The sequence below is a fragment of the Dysidea avara genome, chromosome 4 (genome assembly GCF_963678975.1).
Source record: "Dysidea avara chromosome 4, odDysAvar1.4, whole genome shotgun sequence".
Lineage (NCBI taxonomy): Eukaryota > Metazoa > Porifera > Demospongiae > Dictyoceratida > Dysideidae > Dysidea > Dysidea avara.
Genome location: NC_089275.1, coordinates 20,130,622 through 20,147,669, shown reverse-complemented (window position 1 = coordinate 20,147,669; position 17,048 = coordinate 20,130,622). Strand labels below are relative to the sequence as shown.

The following is a 17,048-nucleotide window of genomic DNA, read 5'->3' as shown; positions in this document are numbered from 1 at the left end:
TATGGTTTCAACTATGCTGTCTTATGGCTTCATGATTCCTTTGACCCAACTAATGTGTAAATCAACATGTCCTTCATATTTAAGGATTCCAACCTACTCTGGGGTTTAACTTCCATTCCCAGGGTTTAACTACAGTAGCTACCATATCCTCTTACTTTTTTACTTTGATATAGGGCTTCAGTAGGATAGAAGAGCACATAACGTTTTAAAGATCAGGATCACAATCAGGGATATATTATATATATATATATATATAAATGTATACAAAATATTGATATTAAATGTCACAGCTACCAATGTTCTAATTAATGTTGTACTGGCTCTCCACTTCAGTAAACTTTTGTAGAATCTTTTCCTTTAGTGATGCCCTTTTATCATCAGATAAGAAAGCAGCATCAACTGCATTCAGCACCTTTAAAATACCCACACATGTACAACTAAAAATGTTCTTTTTCATGTTTATTAACCATATGCAGACACAATGCACTTCATCATTGCAGCAATGAAGTAAACACTATCAACAAAATGTTTACTAAGCACTACTAAACAGGTGTTCACCGTTGCATTAATAAACATTTAGCTAACAGTGGGCCATGCTACTGAGATTCTACATGTTGCATTGTTAGATTGTATTAGTAAAAACTCTGTATCGTCTAAAATACCGAAATATATAAATAAAAAATATAGCTGCATACAAGCCCCTAGACCTCCAGAATGTCACTATATTTTTAATTGTATACAACTGCGTAACATTCATTACCAAAGATGTGGCATGCTTCGCTACTTTACTAGTTTTAGAAGTATTAGGAATAAAGAGTTAACAATACAGTACACCAACTTACACATTGTTTTATCTGTTTGTAGTCTAGTCCTAACACATCACTAGCCATGACATAATTATCAGTGAGGGTCTTCCTCATGACACAAGGATCATCAGAGTTGATGGAAAAATTCACACCATTGTCACTGTACCTGCAAATTATTAGATGTAGCAAGAACACTCAAAATAATATATCGTAACTTTTGTATTGCGTGAGGTTCACCCATTTTCTCACAACCAGTGTAAATGCTGGATATAGGAGATGTCTGCAAAGGTACAGAAATGAATAAATTTCTTTTTACAGATAATAAATTAATACAATTACTGCAATGAGGGTTTCATAGAACCCCCTCCTCTCTCTCTTTGGATGAGCCTTGAAGTTACCACTTTTTATTGCATTAACAATTTGGTGCAACCACAATTAATGCATCACTAAACAGTGTATAAGTGTTGGTGGCTAAAGCACTCGTCATTACCTATCTGTAATCACCAGTGTGGATCTGCCAATTAATTACCTCAATCATTACCACATATTAAAGGCAAAAGCCTCCAAATAATGCAAAACTGTGGTCAGTGTTAATTGGGCCGTTGCTGTTAAAAAGTAACATATTACTTATTACTTATTACTGCCACTGCGATGAAATGCATTACAGTCACATTACTTCAGTTTATAAGTAACTAGTAATATGTATGTTACATTACACATTACACAACGTATAAGGTACTTCTTATGTATGTAATTATCTCAATAATGTGTCAGTGAAGTAATGTGTTGGTGCATCAGTACATGTTACATAATATTGTTACAGCAACATTCTTTGTTACTGCATCAAGTAGTAATATTACGTAAAGTAGTGCACTACGCAGTGCCCAACACTGACTGTCGACTGCAAGTGCATGTTTATTTAACTACTTGTAATACATACATATTTTTGGGGAGTGCTTTAAGTTGTGAATGGTGCTTTACTCCATGTCTAAGTTTAGGATTTCTTTGCTTACATTCAGTAAGTCCACATGACACTTACATAACACTTGCATATAAATGTACTTGCAATAGCACGTTTTTAGTCTTACCTCGAAGTGAACATTTAATTTCTTAGCCATAGCTAAAACTTCCTCATCCTTTACCATCGTGTAGCCATGACCTATCCTGTCAGCACCAAGTACTTCAATGGCCTAAATGTGTATATACACTACATTTATTTCAATATTAACTTGCTTACTCTTTTGATATTAGCTGCAGGTCCAGCTTCCCCAGCATGAACAGTGATATTTAGTCCCAACTCCTTAGCTTTCTATAACAATGCTTTACATGATTAGAGCCAACAACATAATGTATTCTTACCTTAAAAGCATCAATGTGTAATTGATGCAAAGGTAGCCACTCACCACCACAAATGTCTATACCTGCCACACCCTTATTACGGTAACGTAATGCTAGATCAACCATTTCAGCTGAATGTTCTGTAGTAATTTTATGCATAATTTTTATATAGAAGACCTTAAGCAGATACAACCTGTATATACTGTATCATACAATCCATGTAAAAACAGCCAAGTTGTATAAAAGGTGCGGCCTTCAAAAGCCTGGGTGAAAAAATCAAAGGTGGCGGTCATGGAATGGATGCAATTATGCTAATGACAATATATTTTAATAATGGTTTTGCTTATTATTAAAAATCATTAACATCAATGCAGCCATTCCATGGCCTCCACCTTTGATTTCACAATTTTTTACCCATGCAGGCTTTTGAAGGCTGCACCCTTTTACATGGATTTTACTTCTTTTTGTATTGTACATACTCCAAAGCCAACCATAGAATAGGCTTTGAGGAATGTTTTTACACAGATCATTGCTCTTCTTATCTACAGATGCAATGATGATAGTAATACAGAATATCCCTATCAATCCGATACCAAAGCCAAAGGATCTAGCTAGCTATGCAATAACCAGCCACTTATCTAATACTGATTATTGCTCTTTAATTTTGTGCTTGCTTGTTTATGGCTGGCATTAGAGTGTCTGTATTTATGTTTTATGTTGTTTTTTTATGGCATTAGAGTGTCTGTATTTATGTTTTATGTATCCTGATGAGCAACTTGTTTGTATAATTCTGTTTTTACAAACCCTTTCACAGCCGAATTTTGGGGTTAACCTAATCTGAAATATGTGATAAATAACACTTCTACCCGGTATCCCCCATCTCCTAGTGCTACAAGGACCTTATTCTACATGGAACGCACACTGACAGTTCTATACAATGGCGATGACAACAGTGATGACACCAAAAGTCGACTAGAACACTCCATAGCATCCAGAACCTTTCCTCCTTTGTGTTATATCGCCATTTCCATGCTTGATTTATAAACAATTGTAACTCAATGATACTACCTCGCACTGTTTTATGTTGTTTTTTTTTAATGTTTTTGAGGGTTCAGCTCAATTTATGTTTTTTTTTTACAAGGTCTTTAGTAATTAAAACTATACAAGTACCATTCCTCGTATTTTTTGAGAAGTTTATTTTTCTCTCAAATACATGAAACAATCTACCACAACATCTTATTGAAACAAGCTCTATAAACAACTTAAGGCAAAGATGGATGTGTACTGGACTGACAAAATGTAATATAATGATTTGGCATACAAGCTGTTTTAGTCTTTTACAATAGTCATACAGTATTAGGGATCATGGAGGTTGGCACTATCTCACAAAAATATTGACCAGAAACCAACCTCACCTTTATGACACCTTGGTATAACCAAGCCCAAAAGTGTCTCCTAAATGCTACCAATAAGTTGCTACAATATTTTATTCAGTAGACTTTCTACTGACTGACTAACTGACTGATGCCTTCACAGCCGACTTTCGGCCAGCTGTGTGCGTGCACCTGGTTAAAAAATATACCTATGTAGTTCCCTGCTACTCTGCACATTTAGTGTGTGCAACATCATTAATGTTTTTGCAAAAAACATAACTAGAAAAGTATTTAAATTGTAATTTGAAAATGATAGAAAAATACATGAATATTTATTGACTTTAAATTCTCTGTACACGTGATTGCAGTTTGCATTGTTGCAAGGCCAGGCAAAGCTGATTCATAGTTTCTCATTACCTGCCTGCATCACCTTCTACCCTGCTGCCTCTAAATTCATTACTGCTATAATAGATCACATGTGCTAGAATTTCGATGTTTAGACAAACTAGCTATCATTTTCAGCTACTCGATTATGGCTAAGGCTACAGGCTTGATATTTCCCTGTTAGACGTTGCTTCATCCTAAAAGGTGCCATTTGGCATACTGAAGTATGTACGTACAATACATGCATCATGGACCTACCATTGTCCTACTTTGTGTCCCATCTATCTTTGCTGACAGCCCCAAGGTGTCAATTCATGGTAGCACATGATGGTTTCCCTATATTTGTAACAGGATTGACTGCAGAGACACTTCTTGTACTGCTCTTCATTTGTATAATGCTGTGTAACGGGCTGAACATAGCCGAAAACAACAAGTAATGCCACTTCACATAATCATACAGTACGATAGTACTGTATAGTGGGGACTACAAAGGTTTGGGTGTGGCCCATGAAAATATCACCCAAAAAACCAGCCTCACTTTCCCTGACGATGATGAAGCAGTATTGGTTAGGTAAAACTAAGCCCAAACAAGCCTTCAGATCAACCCAAAATGCTTTCAACAAGTTGCTATGAATTATATTTTTGAAAAAATGATTAAATGGAATTTTCTGGTGACTGACTGATGCCTTCAGACAAGTGTAACTCGATAACGGCTAAGGATACAGGCTTATTTTTTCACTATTCTACGTCGCTTCATCCAGACACATGCCATTTGGCATATCGCAGTACGTACAATGCATTCTTCATGGACTTACCAGTGTCTTCCTTTGTGTCTGCTGACAGCAAAAGGTGTCGATTTGGTAGTAGCGCATGATGGCTTCCCTTCATAACAGAAATTGTCCACAGTGGCTACTTTGATTGCAGAGGTGCTTTTCAAGCAGTTCTTGATTTGTAATGCTGTGTAACGGGTTGAACATAGGTGACAATGAAGCATAATGGATACTTCATTCTTCACTTTTCAAACAATAATTGGTAGATGGGATGTGTATGGAAATGTACAGTAGGAATATAACACATCTTCCTTGTTTTTTTCACTAGTTTTTATGACTATAGCTATATGATCCCTAGTCAAACTAAAATTTCCTAATTTCTCCTTGTACTGTTTTGTTTACATGTTTTGTAATATAATTATGACTGGTGAACCCGTGCATACTGCATCAAAGAAAGAATGGCACCAGACTTAAAATGATTTTGTCTAAATGCATGCCCCCAACAATTTGAACATTCAACTAGAGTAGGGACCATAGCACATCAATAAAAAGTACTGAAACAAGCTGGAGTAGTCCATGATATTAAATCACCGTAAAACAGTAAGAACTCCTACATCTGCAGATATACTAGTGGAAATTTAATCCCTAATTTAGGCATGGGTATAGGAATTAAATGTCCACTAGTATATCTGCAGGTGACCTCCCTAGTTCACTACTTCCTATTAAATTTAAACTTCCTTGTACTTGATATTTAAAACATGCTTAATACATAGTTACTATTTCACTGTGTAAATTAAGCAGCAAAAGTGGTAGACATACTGCCCTATTAAAGTTTTTTACAAGCAATATCCAAGAAAGTGGAAGGCCTTTTCTCATGTTCACTACCAAAGAACCGAATGTTTTAAGTACCTTAAAAATATCTGTATAGCTCTGACAGTTTAGGAGATATATTCCATAGGCGGCTCCAGGATTTTTGGTGGCTGGTTTCTGATCAGGAGCATAGCTAGACTTTTGGTGAAGACCCAAAAAAAAGGTAAATGCCTGCTGAGAATAACTGCCCTTCACTAATAGTATCACTGATAAAGTACATAAACTCCTTATCTATAGCTACATAGCTTGCTAAACTGTTTCTCTGAATATACTGCGACTACTTTGTTAGAGTGATTGACTGCTCTACATCTTGTACCCTTACAAATCCATGTAAAATATATTTAAATATACTTGACCGGTTTCTGGAAACATCAGGAGCCGCCTCTGTATTTAAATGAGTATGTGTGATTTAAAACAGCATGGTCATTTTCACATATTTCAGATACCAAAGTGGTTCACTAAATACCAATTTTAATTTAGCAATTACATTTTTCTTGTGGTTTTGTGATAGCCACATTCATGAAGCCAAACCCCATACCAACACTTTTGCACTGTAGACAAGCACTTATGTGTGTAGAAGTATAGACACATGCTTTGGTTACTATTGAGGTACTTTCAGCCTTATTTTGTGTACATTTCTCATTTTCTCTTACTAATAACACAGGTGTGGGTGCAAGTTGACATACTGGTCTTTTTGTGAATTTAGTGATACCAAGGTATTCTTCTCATGTTCTTCAAAAATGCATCTCTAACAAGATATATGAATGGCGCTATTGCAACATAGCCTGTGAGAATTTTGTTCAATGCCAAAGTATATATAGGCCAGGGCTATGTTGTAACACCATCACTCATATATCCAGTTACAATATCTTTTATTGCTTGGATCCTACTTCATTTTTAACTTGATACACTAGTTTGTTTAGCTTTTTTGTTACAGCATACATATGATATAAATGTGTGAGTGTTCTATTAGAATGACTTAGTTAGCTGATGGTACGTACCTGGTTTTTAGAACTAGCACAACATCAACTTGCTTTTACTATATAGTGGCCACCTTTCTCATGCATACTTGCCTTTTTTAAGGCTGCACCTTGGTTGATTAGTACTTCTTGCAATCCCCAAAAATCAGACATAGGATTTGTCCGTTCTTTCATACACGGGCATGTATAGCAAAGTAATCACAATTCAAGAAACAATGTGTTCACGTATACTGTGAACAGCTTAACTGTGTAGCTTAATTGTGTTTGTGTCTGTATACCAATCGCCAGCTCATTTACTGAACATTTGAACTGATGCAAGCATGTATCTCAATCATACTATTTAAACACATTAATATTTTTTGGCTTTTGTAGTAGAACACTTTTATGATTTTATGATATAGTAACTATTACTGAGACTTGTTTGCAACCAGCCAACCACTAAGCTATAATGAGTAGACTATTTGCAGACTGATATTCTATTAGCAGCTGCGTGACAAAATATCATCTCTTGTTCACATACCTCAGCCAGAAACTTTTCAATAGCTATAAGGACTACTGCCACAAGTCTTGACAATAGAATAGGCTTGTTATATTTCTATTACTATAGACACATATAACTATCATTTCACTGACCAGGTTTTGTGTACAGTAAACAGATAATCATGTTATATTCCACTCCAAAATCTTTTTTCCCCCTGTCTAGTCCACTCGCCACTGCATCAACAACTTCATCATAAGTAATTTGTGCAAATTGTGAATAGGAAAGCCATATAGGAGAAAACCTCAACTCTGAATACATTACTCCTGCCTCATGACTAGTCTTCAAAAAGTTATATGCTAGCATTTCTATTGCCTTGCTTGAACCACTGACAATAACAAAACATAACTAAGCAGTATAACGTACTACAGTATAACATACCCAACTATATCCACAGTCGTAATTAAAGGCTTTAAGTAGTTTTCCAAAGATGACTGGGGTCCACTCAAGGACACAAGGTTCTGAAATTTCTCTGTGTCATCAAAAGGTAAAGGTATTTGACGCTCCCTAGAATATATTATACATGTACGCACATACAAACAGAGACTGCATTACTTTGCTGTAGCCATCACCGTCTGTAGTTCACAAGCACCTTCTAAATGAACATGTAGCTCCACCTACACATGTGATCACACCAAAATGCGAACTTGAAATGCATATCAAGCATCATGACTCATCAAACAAAATAAGAACATTAATAATAATTATATTACAATGAAACACATCAAATTTGAGGAGTTTGATCTAACCTTAACTGCCAATTACAGTGCACATCATTCAATATTAGGGCTGGGGGATAGTATGTGCATATCGGAATATCGGGATAGTATCACTATCGGTATCGCCTGTATCGCTTGAAAATTTACTATCGGACAGTAATTAACAAGTAGAATACGGAGAAATATCTGCAAAATACTTTAAAATAATAACTTTTTGGAACAAGAACCAGTCTAAAAGGCTGTTTAATATCTTATGCAAAATACATGCATGGGTACATCCCTCCTTACAACTCTCTTTGAAGGCAACTAATAGGAAATAGGTGAATTATCACTATCGTTTTACTATCGTCTATCGTGAACAGTGTCTTGATATCGTTCGGACAGTGAAAATTTCACTATCGCTCAGCCCTATTCAATATTGGCCTTTTCAATTATTAAATTGCTTATCATAGTAATTTGCCATGCAGATGATTATTGAATATTATATACTCTCAGTACTACTTGACTGCTCTATTAGAGCATATGACTGCTCTATTAAAGCATATCGATCTAGTTCCCCTTTTGCTATGTGCACAACTAATTAACATTCAGTCATTCAATGCCTCCCTCTATCATAAAATGAGATCGGATTTACATTTCCACACATTTTACATGTCAGCAAACAAAATATTGTACCAGTTGACTTTTTACACTGATTAAGCTGCTTTTTGTATCAAAATATTTTTTGTCAGATACTGTAGCTTCACTCTTTGAAAGTTTCAGACAGTTATATGATAAAAACTTACAAAGTTTTAAAAATTTTTTGTAAGTGAAAACTATCTTTTTGCAAAACTAGTCACAAATAGTGATGAAAACGTGACTATTAAAATTCGATGTAGCTACCTTGACATTTGTGTGGGTGGTGAAATGGGAAACAAGCACTAATTATGGTCTAATCATGACCATAACCCAACTAAGCATTAAGCATAATGACAGCATTTGCTGTATAGAAGAGAGTTGTTAAAGGCTAGGTAGGACTGGCCTGCCTATGGAGGGTCATGCTCTCCAACTCTCACCTACCCAACTTTGACACAGCTGTGAGTACTGCCTTATGAATAAAATATTTTACCAGCACTTGTATGATCATAAATATCAGGATACATGATAATGTGTCATGTGGCTAAGGCAATTGGGCGTGTGACAGACAAATGTATACTTCACAGGAACCAAGAAAATGATATTTTCGCGCCTTCATACCTCAGTAACGGCTACACAGAAATAGCCTATTTTTCTGCAAAAATCCCTTGGGGTGGAACATCTTCCATTCCAAAGTTAAGCTAAATTGGTCCTGTGGTTGTTGAGATACACACCTTCAAAGTTCATCTTATTTTCTCTTATTCTTCTTTTGCTATTAATTTTCTTTTCTCAACACTTACAAAAATTGCCTAACTCATGCAAGTCTTATTGAATTCTTTTAAAATTTGGAGGGTGTAAAGAGCATAATTATTATTATAGCAAATGTATATTCCAATTTGTGCATAGATTGGTAGAAGTGGTGAAAAGTTGCTAGCGATTTCCAAAATTGTAAAAGCAAGAGAGAAAACCATCATGATTATGATTAAAATATGTGCTCTATTAGAGAAGTGCACAGAAAAATGTGAGCTCTACACTTTTGAAAAAAAAGCCAGTTATATACCAAACATAATGCACATGTCACATGATTAAGATACTCTAATAGAGCAGTCAGTTTCGCTGTGGTTTGTTGTCACGTCTACCAGTTAAACTACTTATGCAAACTAGTTGTAGAGAAAAAAAAGATAGACAAAATCCATCATAACTACACAAATACAAAAAGAAGTACGCAATCCAAAATAGCTTCAGCCCAGCTGTAAAAAAGGGTGCAGCCTTCCATAAATATGCTAGTATGAAAAGACATATCAAAGGTGGCAGCCAATGCAATGATAATGTGTATACTGCCACTTGGGCTTAAATTTAATTTCCTCTTCGTAACTGTACAAACAACAACAAAAAACACTGTTAGACCACAGAAAGGTATTCCACCAATGGCAGCAAGCAGACTCCAAAGATGGGCCATACTTCTGTCTGCATATTTATGACATCAAGTACAAACAATCCAAAGTACAGGGTAACGTGGAAATGCTGTCAGGACTCCCAACTGGACCTGATCACTTCTTTGATAGCAAACAGAGCTTGAATGTAGTTGTAAAGGACAGTCAAGTGCGTCCATTTCAGCCACCAAAGTTCAGAAGGCAACAAAGGATGATCCAGATTGAACTCCTCTCATAGCCATAAACTAAATGTGGAACTGATCTTTGGCACACACAAATAAAGACAAAGCTTGACTTGCTATGTACATCCAGAGGAGATCAAACATTCACAATTAACCAAGACTACTCCAAAGAATTTTCAGATAGATGACAAGGTGTGGGTTCGGAGTTATCATGCATACCACACTGGCTCCCACACAAAACGCTGGAACATGTAATTACTGTATCTTGTGAAAGTCAGGACAGAAGTGGAAGAGATATGTTGACAAGTCACAGCTACGCCACATAAAGTTTTCACTGACTGAGAACATTGACAGTTTTGTTGACTTTTCAAGCAATAGCATTAGTGAACAAATTCAAACACCACATAATGTTTCTGTAAAAAGAGTTTATTGGTCCACCTACTAAGATGTATCCTCTCTGCAGTAATAGACACATGAACCCCGGATAATTGTGTTAAAAAGGAACTTGATGTGGAGCGAAATGATATGCATTCTTATTGTGAAATCAGTGGCGGATACAGGGGGATTGCAATGGTTTCAGCTGAAACCCCCTCTAAAAATAGCGCGCACCCCAAATTTATTGACGACCCGTTGCGTGGGTGATAAAATCACCACGGGTTATACATAGTGTGTTATAGTAGGACTATCTACTGGTGTAATTTCATACTTTTGCCTTTGAAATCACAATTACGGCATCCAACAGCAGGTTGTGACTTTTTTTTTGGTCTTTGACTTACAGCTAGGCTGAACTTGAGTGGAATTTGAAACCCCCTCTGAAAATTTCTAGATCCGCCATTGGGAATACTTAGTATGATGTTTGTGTGAATAATTTCTTTCACTGTAAATGTCTTGAAGGCAGATGCAGTCACCATCTGGGTATTTGCGGTAGATACTGTATTAACTTGGTTACATGTTGCAGCGTTTGATAAAATCAATGCAGTGACTATTTACGCTCAATGTTTGAAAATGATGCTAAGCCCTTAATTTTAAAAACAAATATGACACCACTCAAGTGCAGCTACTATTGAAGGTGAAGTAAATATGGTAACTGTTCATTGCACTGGTATCCCAATTGGCACGCTTAATTTGCCAGAACATTTGTGGTTGTAAGGGCTACTTTCATTTGTCAAAACGGTTTCAGATTTTCAGTCCACTACCAATTTCGTAGGAAATGACCTCAAATGGTATTTGCTCATCTCAACCATTTTCCTTGATGTTTTTCACAACTTACTCTAGTCATCCTTTCTGTAACAAGAACATCATCAATATAACAGGCTCTTTATATAATCACGCAATGAAAATAGCTGGTGATGAGGCCTATAATTAGTCAGACCCTATTTCCTCAGGGGTGACACTTATCAAAAGCATTCCCTTCAGAAAGGGTCTGGTTGCCTGCCCATACCATTTTTGTTCTGGATTTTTGCTTTGTCATGTGCTAACTGACTTTTAAGCAGTCCGAGAAGCTGTTGATACTACAAAGTCAAAAAGTGCATTAGTTCAGTACCTCATGCCACAAAGGGTTTCTTTGTACTCCTTAGAAGTCAGTTAACAACAAACACGCGACAAAAGTTGACGATTTTACACAACAAAAATCTTATGGGAAGACAACCAGACTCCCGGAAGCTTATAATTTCTAATCCATAAGTGCCACTCTCGAGAAAATAGGATCTGGGGTACAAGACAATGTATAATCCTAAATACAACTGGTGATAAAAACATTAAACTCTTTGCAGGTGACCAGCTATTTGCTTCCTCATTTTGCATGTAGCCTTCTGATCAATTCAAACTTGTGAACTTTTGCCCACCATTCAAAGAAACATGAGGTAGGATATTGGTATTACATATCTATGGGTTGCTAATCACCACTTATAGGGCAACTTTACCAGAAGCCAAGTATGGTCTTCTTGAAAAATGCTACACTTACCACAAGTCTATATATGACAGTAATGGTCTATGGATAACTGACAAGGTCAGTCAGATAACTTGTATGGGTGCACACATAGTGATCATGTAATAAACACATATTTGTGCTTTGTGGTGCTTATGAGCTCCTGGTTATACTTTTACAGCATTCTGGGGCTGTTTGACGTTACTTGTAATGCTCACAGTGCTGTGATCATTTTGATCTGAAAATTAGCCATCAAATATCATAATTCGTCTTAAACTAATAAAATTTAATGTATGGCTATTGAAAATCACATAAGCAATGCTACAGACCAGATAGGATAGGAGTTCAAACTGAAGTCAATGCAACAGTAAGCTACAGACCCCAGCAAACTATGGATGATTCTCATGACAGCCAGTTGCACTGAAGCCATCACACATTACCGCAAATTACCACAAGTGCTAGGCTGTTCAGTTGTGTGGACCACATCTTCTCACTAACAAAAGATGCTGCTGCTCCTGCATCGAGTTCCATGTCACCAGGGGTTTGCCATTTAGTTCAACTGGCACTTCATAATTTTTTCAGGAACAGTTCATGACACATGAAGTAAATCAGAGGGGGCAACTTTATCAGATTTATATGTCTCGACATCCTGCTGTAGGGAGTCATTGTCAATGCAATCAACATGTTAGCGTTTTCCAGTTCTTTGGCATCTTTTCTATTATTGGCTCTGTTGTGTTCTCATTGTGGTGGGAGCTTTGCTTCTGCAACCTTTGGCGATATGACCAGTACAAAAGTACTTGTTGCATTTTGCAGTTCCTATAGGCACTAACTGTACTACAGGGTTTTGAGCTTCCGGTTCCTATTCAGTTTGTTAAGCTCTCGTTGCTCACTCCAGATGGGTGTGTTTGCATCTCTTTAGCATCTTTCTGGGTGACTTCCATCCCCTGAGCTAGCCTTAGGTTTGGTATTGAGAGTAGCCTTCATTGCATCAGAGGTGACTAACTGACTCCACAGACAAATCAGTTACACAAAGCATCATTGAGAAAGGCACCAATTTCAAATTAGTCTGCCAAATACTGATTCTGTGGAAAGTTGAGTTATGCTCACAGAAATGGAATTGCTCTGCATTTTTTATAGGTTTGGGCTTGTAGTGCTCCTTCAACACTTTGTAAATTTCTTCATATGTTACTTCACCAGGAGCTGCAAGGTTTGCTAACAGTTTAAATGTTGCTCTACCCATCATGGTTAAAATCAAATGTTTCCTTGGATCATTGTCCTTGATACCATTTGCCAATAGAGACGTTTTTAGCAATATAAAATCCAGTCATCTGTTTCACATCAATAGGTTTGGGTGCTCCAATGTACTGCTTAATTGTTACCACTTGTTATTTTAGGATTTAGAGTCCTAGATACGGTAATACAAAGTCACAACATTTGCAAAGTCTAACACTGTTTTCACATGTACATTCAAAAAAAAGAATTCAATCCAAGTTGAATAACCCACTTTCAACCCAACCCATGCAGTTTCTGTTCACAACCAATCATCAGATGATGGTATTCATTGAGTGATAATTGTCTTCTAAGCACTTTATGTATTCACCAAAAAACACAACTTGCTTTCACTTTTGCAGACCCAAGTTCAGGGTTTAACCCTACTGCTTTTTTAGAGTTGAACACACTAATGATATTTTATGAGGTTAATACATTCATAACAACAACTGAAACCTGTTTGCTTGATCATTCTGACCTGAAAACTGACCTGTAGTTTATCTTACACAATGACTTTTGATAAACTTCACTCTAGACAATAAGTTCCACACCTTTTGCATCGCCACTCATAATGTCACTGTACGACTGGTGACATTATCCACACTTTGTACAAGTGACTAGTGCCTTGAGGGCTACCAGTGGTACTACTGTCCAAGGGTAAGGATAACTGTTCTGCATGTTATAAAGATTTTTAAAAATGTCAGCAGTTACTGAAAGTCATGTAGTGGCACAAGTTGTGCATCTAAAATATGGAACAATTTCCAGTGCTTAGAAAGTAGTGTTGCTCAGCTAAGTACTCAGTGATCGGCCATGGCAGATACTGATTATAACGATAATTCATAATTTCTAGTGCTCGATAATGGCAATTTCTTTAAGACATAGTAGAACACCTTATTTGGCAGTTTTCCTTGCCTAGTGTAAGTCCTATATTTTCTGTGCCATTTTTTCAATACAAGATTGCACGTTTCGCACAACTTGCCACCCATCGAACAGGGTCAGAAGATAGTAACCAATAGCTGTATATTGATGGTGTGTAACATACTGAAGTGGGAACTGTGCGACTTACAGTGGTGCATGACTTACGGCCCTATGCTACATTAGCTATTACAGTAAAAAATGAACTAGTGAAGGTCACTACTAAATGTAGTGAAGGTCACTATTGATGTCTGCCACAATACTATTTTTGTGTAGTGATGTTCACTACTATGTAGTCAGGGTCACTACAAAAGAGTATTGAAAGTCACTAAAAAAATAGTGAACGTCACTACACAAAAATAGTGAGTATTGTGGGTTCATGGCAGAAAGTAGTAGTGAAATTCACTACATTTTACAGCGCATGATTAGCACCAGACCAAACAGGATAGCAGTTCAAACCAAAGTCGACTGTAGCTAACCCCAGCATTTTTATACACTGGTGCATGACTTACGGCCCTATGCTACATAGCTATTACAGTAAAAAATGAACTAGTGAAGGTCACTACTAAATGTAGTGAAGGTCACTATTAATGTCTGCCACAATACTATTTTTGTGTAGTGATGTTCACTACTATGTAGTCAGGGTCACTACAAAAGAGTATTGAAAGTCACTAAAAAAATAGTGAATGTCACTACACAAAAATAGTGAGTATTGTGGGTTCATGGCAGAAAGTAGTAGTGAAATTCACTACATTTTACAGCGCATGATTAGCACCAGACCAAACAGGATAGCAGTTCAAACCAAAGTCGACTGTAGCTAACCCCAGCATTTTTATACACTGTGGTCAATTCACCTTGTAGCTAGGACTGGATACTAATATACTATTATAGGTTCTGTTGACCCAGTAACAGGCTTATGATCTTGAAGCCATACTTCATGTTCACCTATGAACAAGCAATTTTCACTCTATCTGTGTCAATTTGTTCAGATAGTATGCTGTGCCCAATTTTCATTTCAACCAGTAGCCTGCATGTGCGACACTCAGTTTACAATCAGCTTGCAGTTCAGTTACACTGACATTTTACAAGTAGCTACCACACAAGTGGTGACGCACATAGAGTTATAATCCACAGCTAGGTCAATAGCTAGCTACTCTATGAGGTATAAAACGTCGCCGGCAGGGAAGGGGTCAGGCAGCACTGAGCTGAGATTCACTTGGGTGTGTTAATAATTATTTTACGCATACCTTTGGAATGGAACGGTAGAGAAGTGCTGTGTCTAGTGGCAGAGTTGTCATTTCGCTTGTTCTCGCGTTTGTTATAGTAGCCGGTAGTACTTATCAGCTATAGGTCTAACTCCTCAGTTTCTTCACAGTCGACGACTCGCCCGTTCTACTGCGGTATAAATAGAGGTGTCAGATTACAACAGTACCGATAGATTTTTGTTATGGACAATGCATGACGTCAAAAGGTGGCACCACTCTTCTGTCTATACCAGCGCCCGCCCCTTTGCATAGATTTACTAGGTTAACTGCACTGAATATTATTTGTGACTAATATATAATTATTCCACTTTCTATAGGCTAATATAGTTGGTATTTACACAAGCCAGTGGCGGATCCATGTAGAGGGGGCGTGGCTCTATCTCTCTTTTTTTTCCCTATGCATGATTGACTGAAATACTCTAATGAACAGTCAGTTACTATTAATAACACTATTAAGATCCTCCACTGAGCACAAATGGGCAGGCAGCTATGTGGCCTACTAGGATTTTTTTTTTTGTAATTTACTCTATACAGGGCCGTAGCCAGACTTTTCTCTGGGTAGGTTCTTTTAGAAGAAAAGTGGACCTTTTTATATGGCATGATGCAGATTCAGCATGCAAAGCATGCTGAAACTAGAGGGTCTGGGGGTATGCCCCATCCCCCAGGAAATTTTTTTGAAAATAAACAGTTGATTTAGTGGCATTTCAGTCAATAAAAATATTATGTAAGCTCAAGACCAGCTATATGGATGAAATCTGGGAAATATCTCTACTGCTACTGTAATTATATCACCTGTACATTCATGTGTCTAAATAATTATATTAGAATGTCACTGTGAATAAGAATGGGAAAGATTGAGCACTCTGTCGTGATGATCAATAGGGGCAGTGGAGCAGAATAAAGAGTGTCTTAACAATGAAATTTACATGGAGTTGAAGTGTGGATGTTATTAGCTATATGGGCTCTGCATGAGGAGGGGTTGCCCACCAACATTTTTTAATATTTTAATGAAAGCTCTAGTTTAGACAATCTAAATATGTTTTGAAGTAATTACATACAGCTTTTAAAAGAAAAATACTATTCTACTAGAGTGATTGTTCTATTACAGTGGTTGACTGCTCTATTAGAGTATCTCAATCTTACATTGCATTTAATACAAGCACTGAATGAGCTACTCGGAGCACACTTAATTTAGCTTCTCATTAGTGGTATTTATAGTAAACTGTAGCCAATGGACTTTTGCCACTGAAAATTTGCACTTGCATACTAAATTGTGGACCTTTTTAGTGAAATTGTGGATCTTTTTAGTGAAATTGTGGCCCTTTTTTCCAAGACCCCCCTCCCCCCCCAAACTCCTCCCAAACCCCCTGGCTACGGGCCTGCCATAGGTTAATTCAAAGCTGAATTAATTCATGAGTGCATGTCACTGATAGCTACCTGCAGTTGCATGCGGCTCTTGATCAATGTAGAATATACATGCATTTTTAAAAAAAAATTCTGATTTAGATATTTGTGCAAAACAATTATTCTACATAGCTATTAGTCCTGTAGCTAGCATGTAAAATATCCATTGCATCTGGAGGCTGCTGTTACTGATCAAATATATGCCTGGTTCAATATTTTCAGTCCAGAGTTTTCCCTTTTGTTTCTGGTTGCTACAAATA

At 36.9% G+C, this 17,048-nt stretch overlaps 1 protein-coding gene across 1 annotated transcript; it reads right to left on the bottom strand.

Moving 5' to 3' along the window:
* Positions 1-218: 218 nt before the first annotated feature.
* Positions 219-15,584, bottom strand: LOC136254148 (adenosine deaminase-like). Its single transcript, XM_066046823.1, has 10 exons — positions 15,367-15,584; positions 7,615-7,676; positions 7,441-7,566; positions 7,155-7,387; positions 2,166-2,284; positions 2,044-2,115; positions 1,895-1,996; positions 1,022-1,086; positions 843-972; positions 219-412 (listed from the first exon to the last, which is right to left on the bottom strand). Exons 1-10 carry the CDS (start codon positions 15,415-15,417, stop codon positions 302-304), a joined length of 1,071 nt encoding a protein of 356 aa, XP_065902895.1. The 5' UTR covers positions 15,418-15,584; the 3' UTR covers positions 219-301.
* Between the last annotated feature and the right edge of the window lie 1,464 nt (positions 15,585-17,048).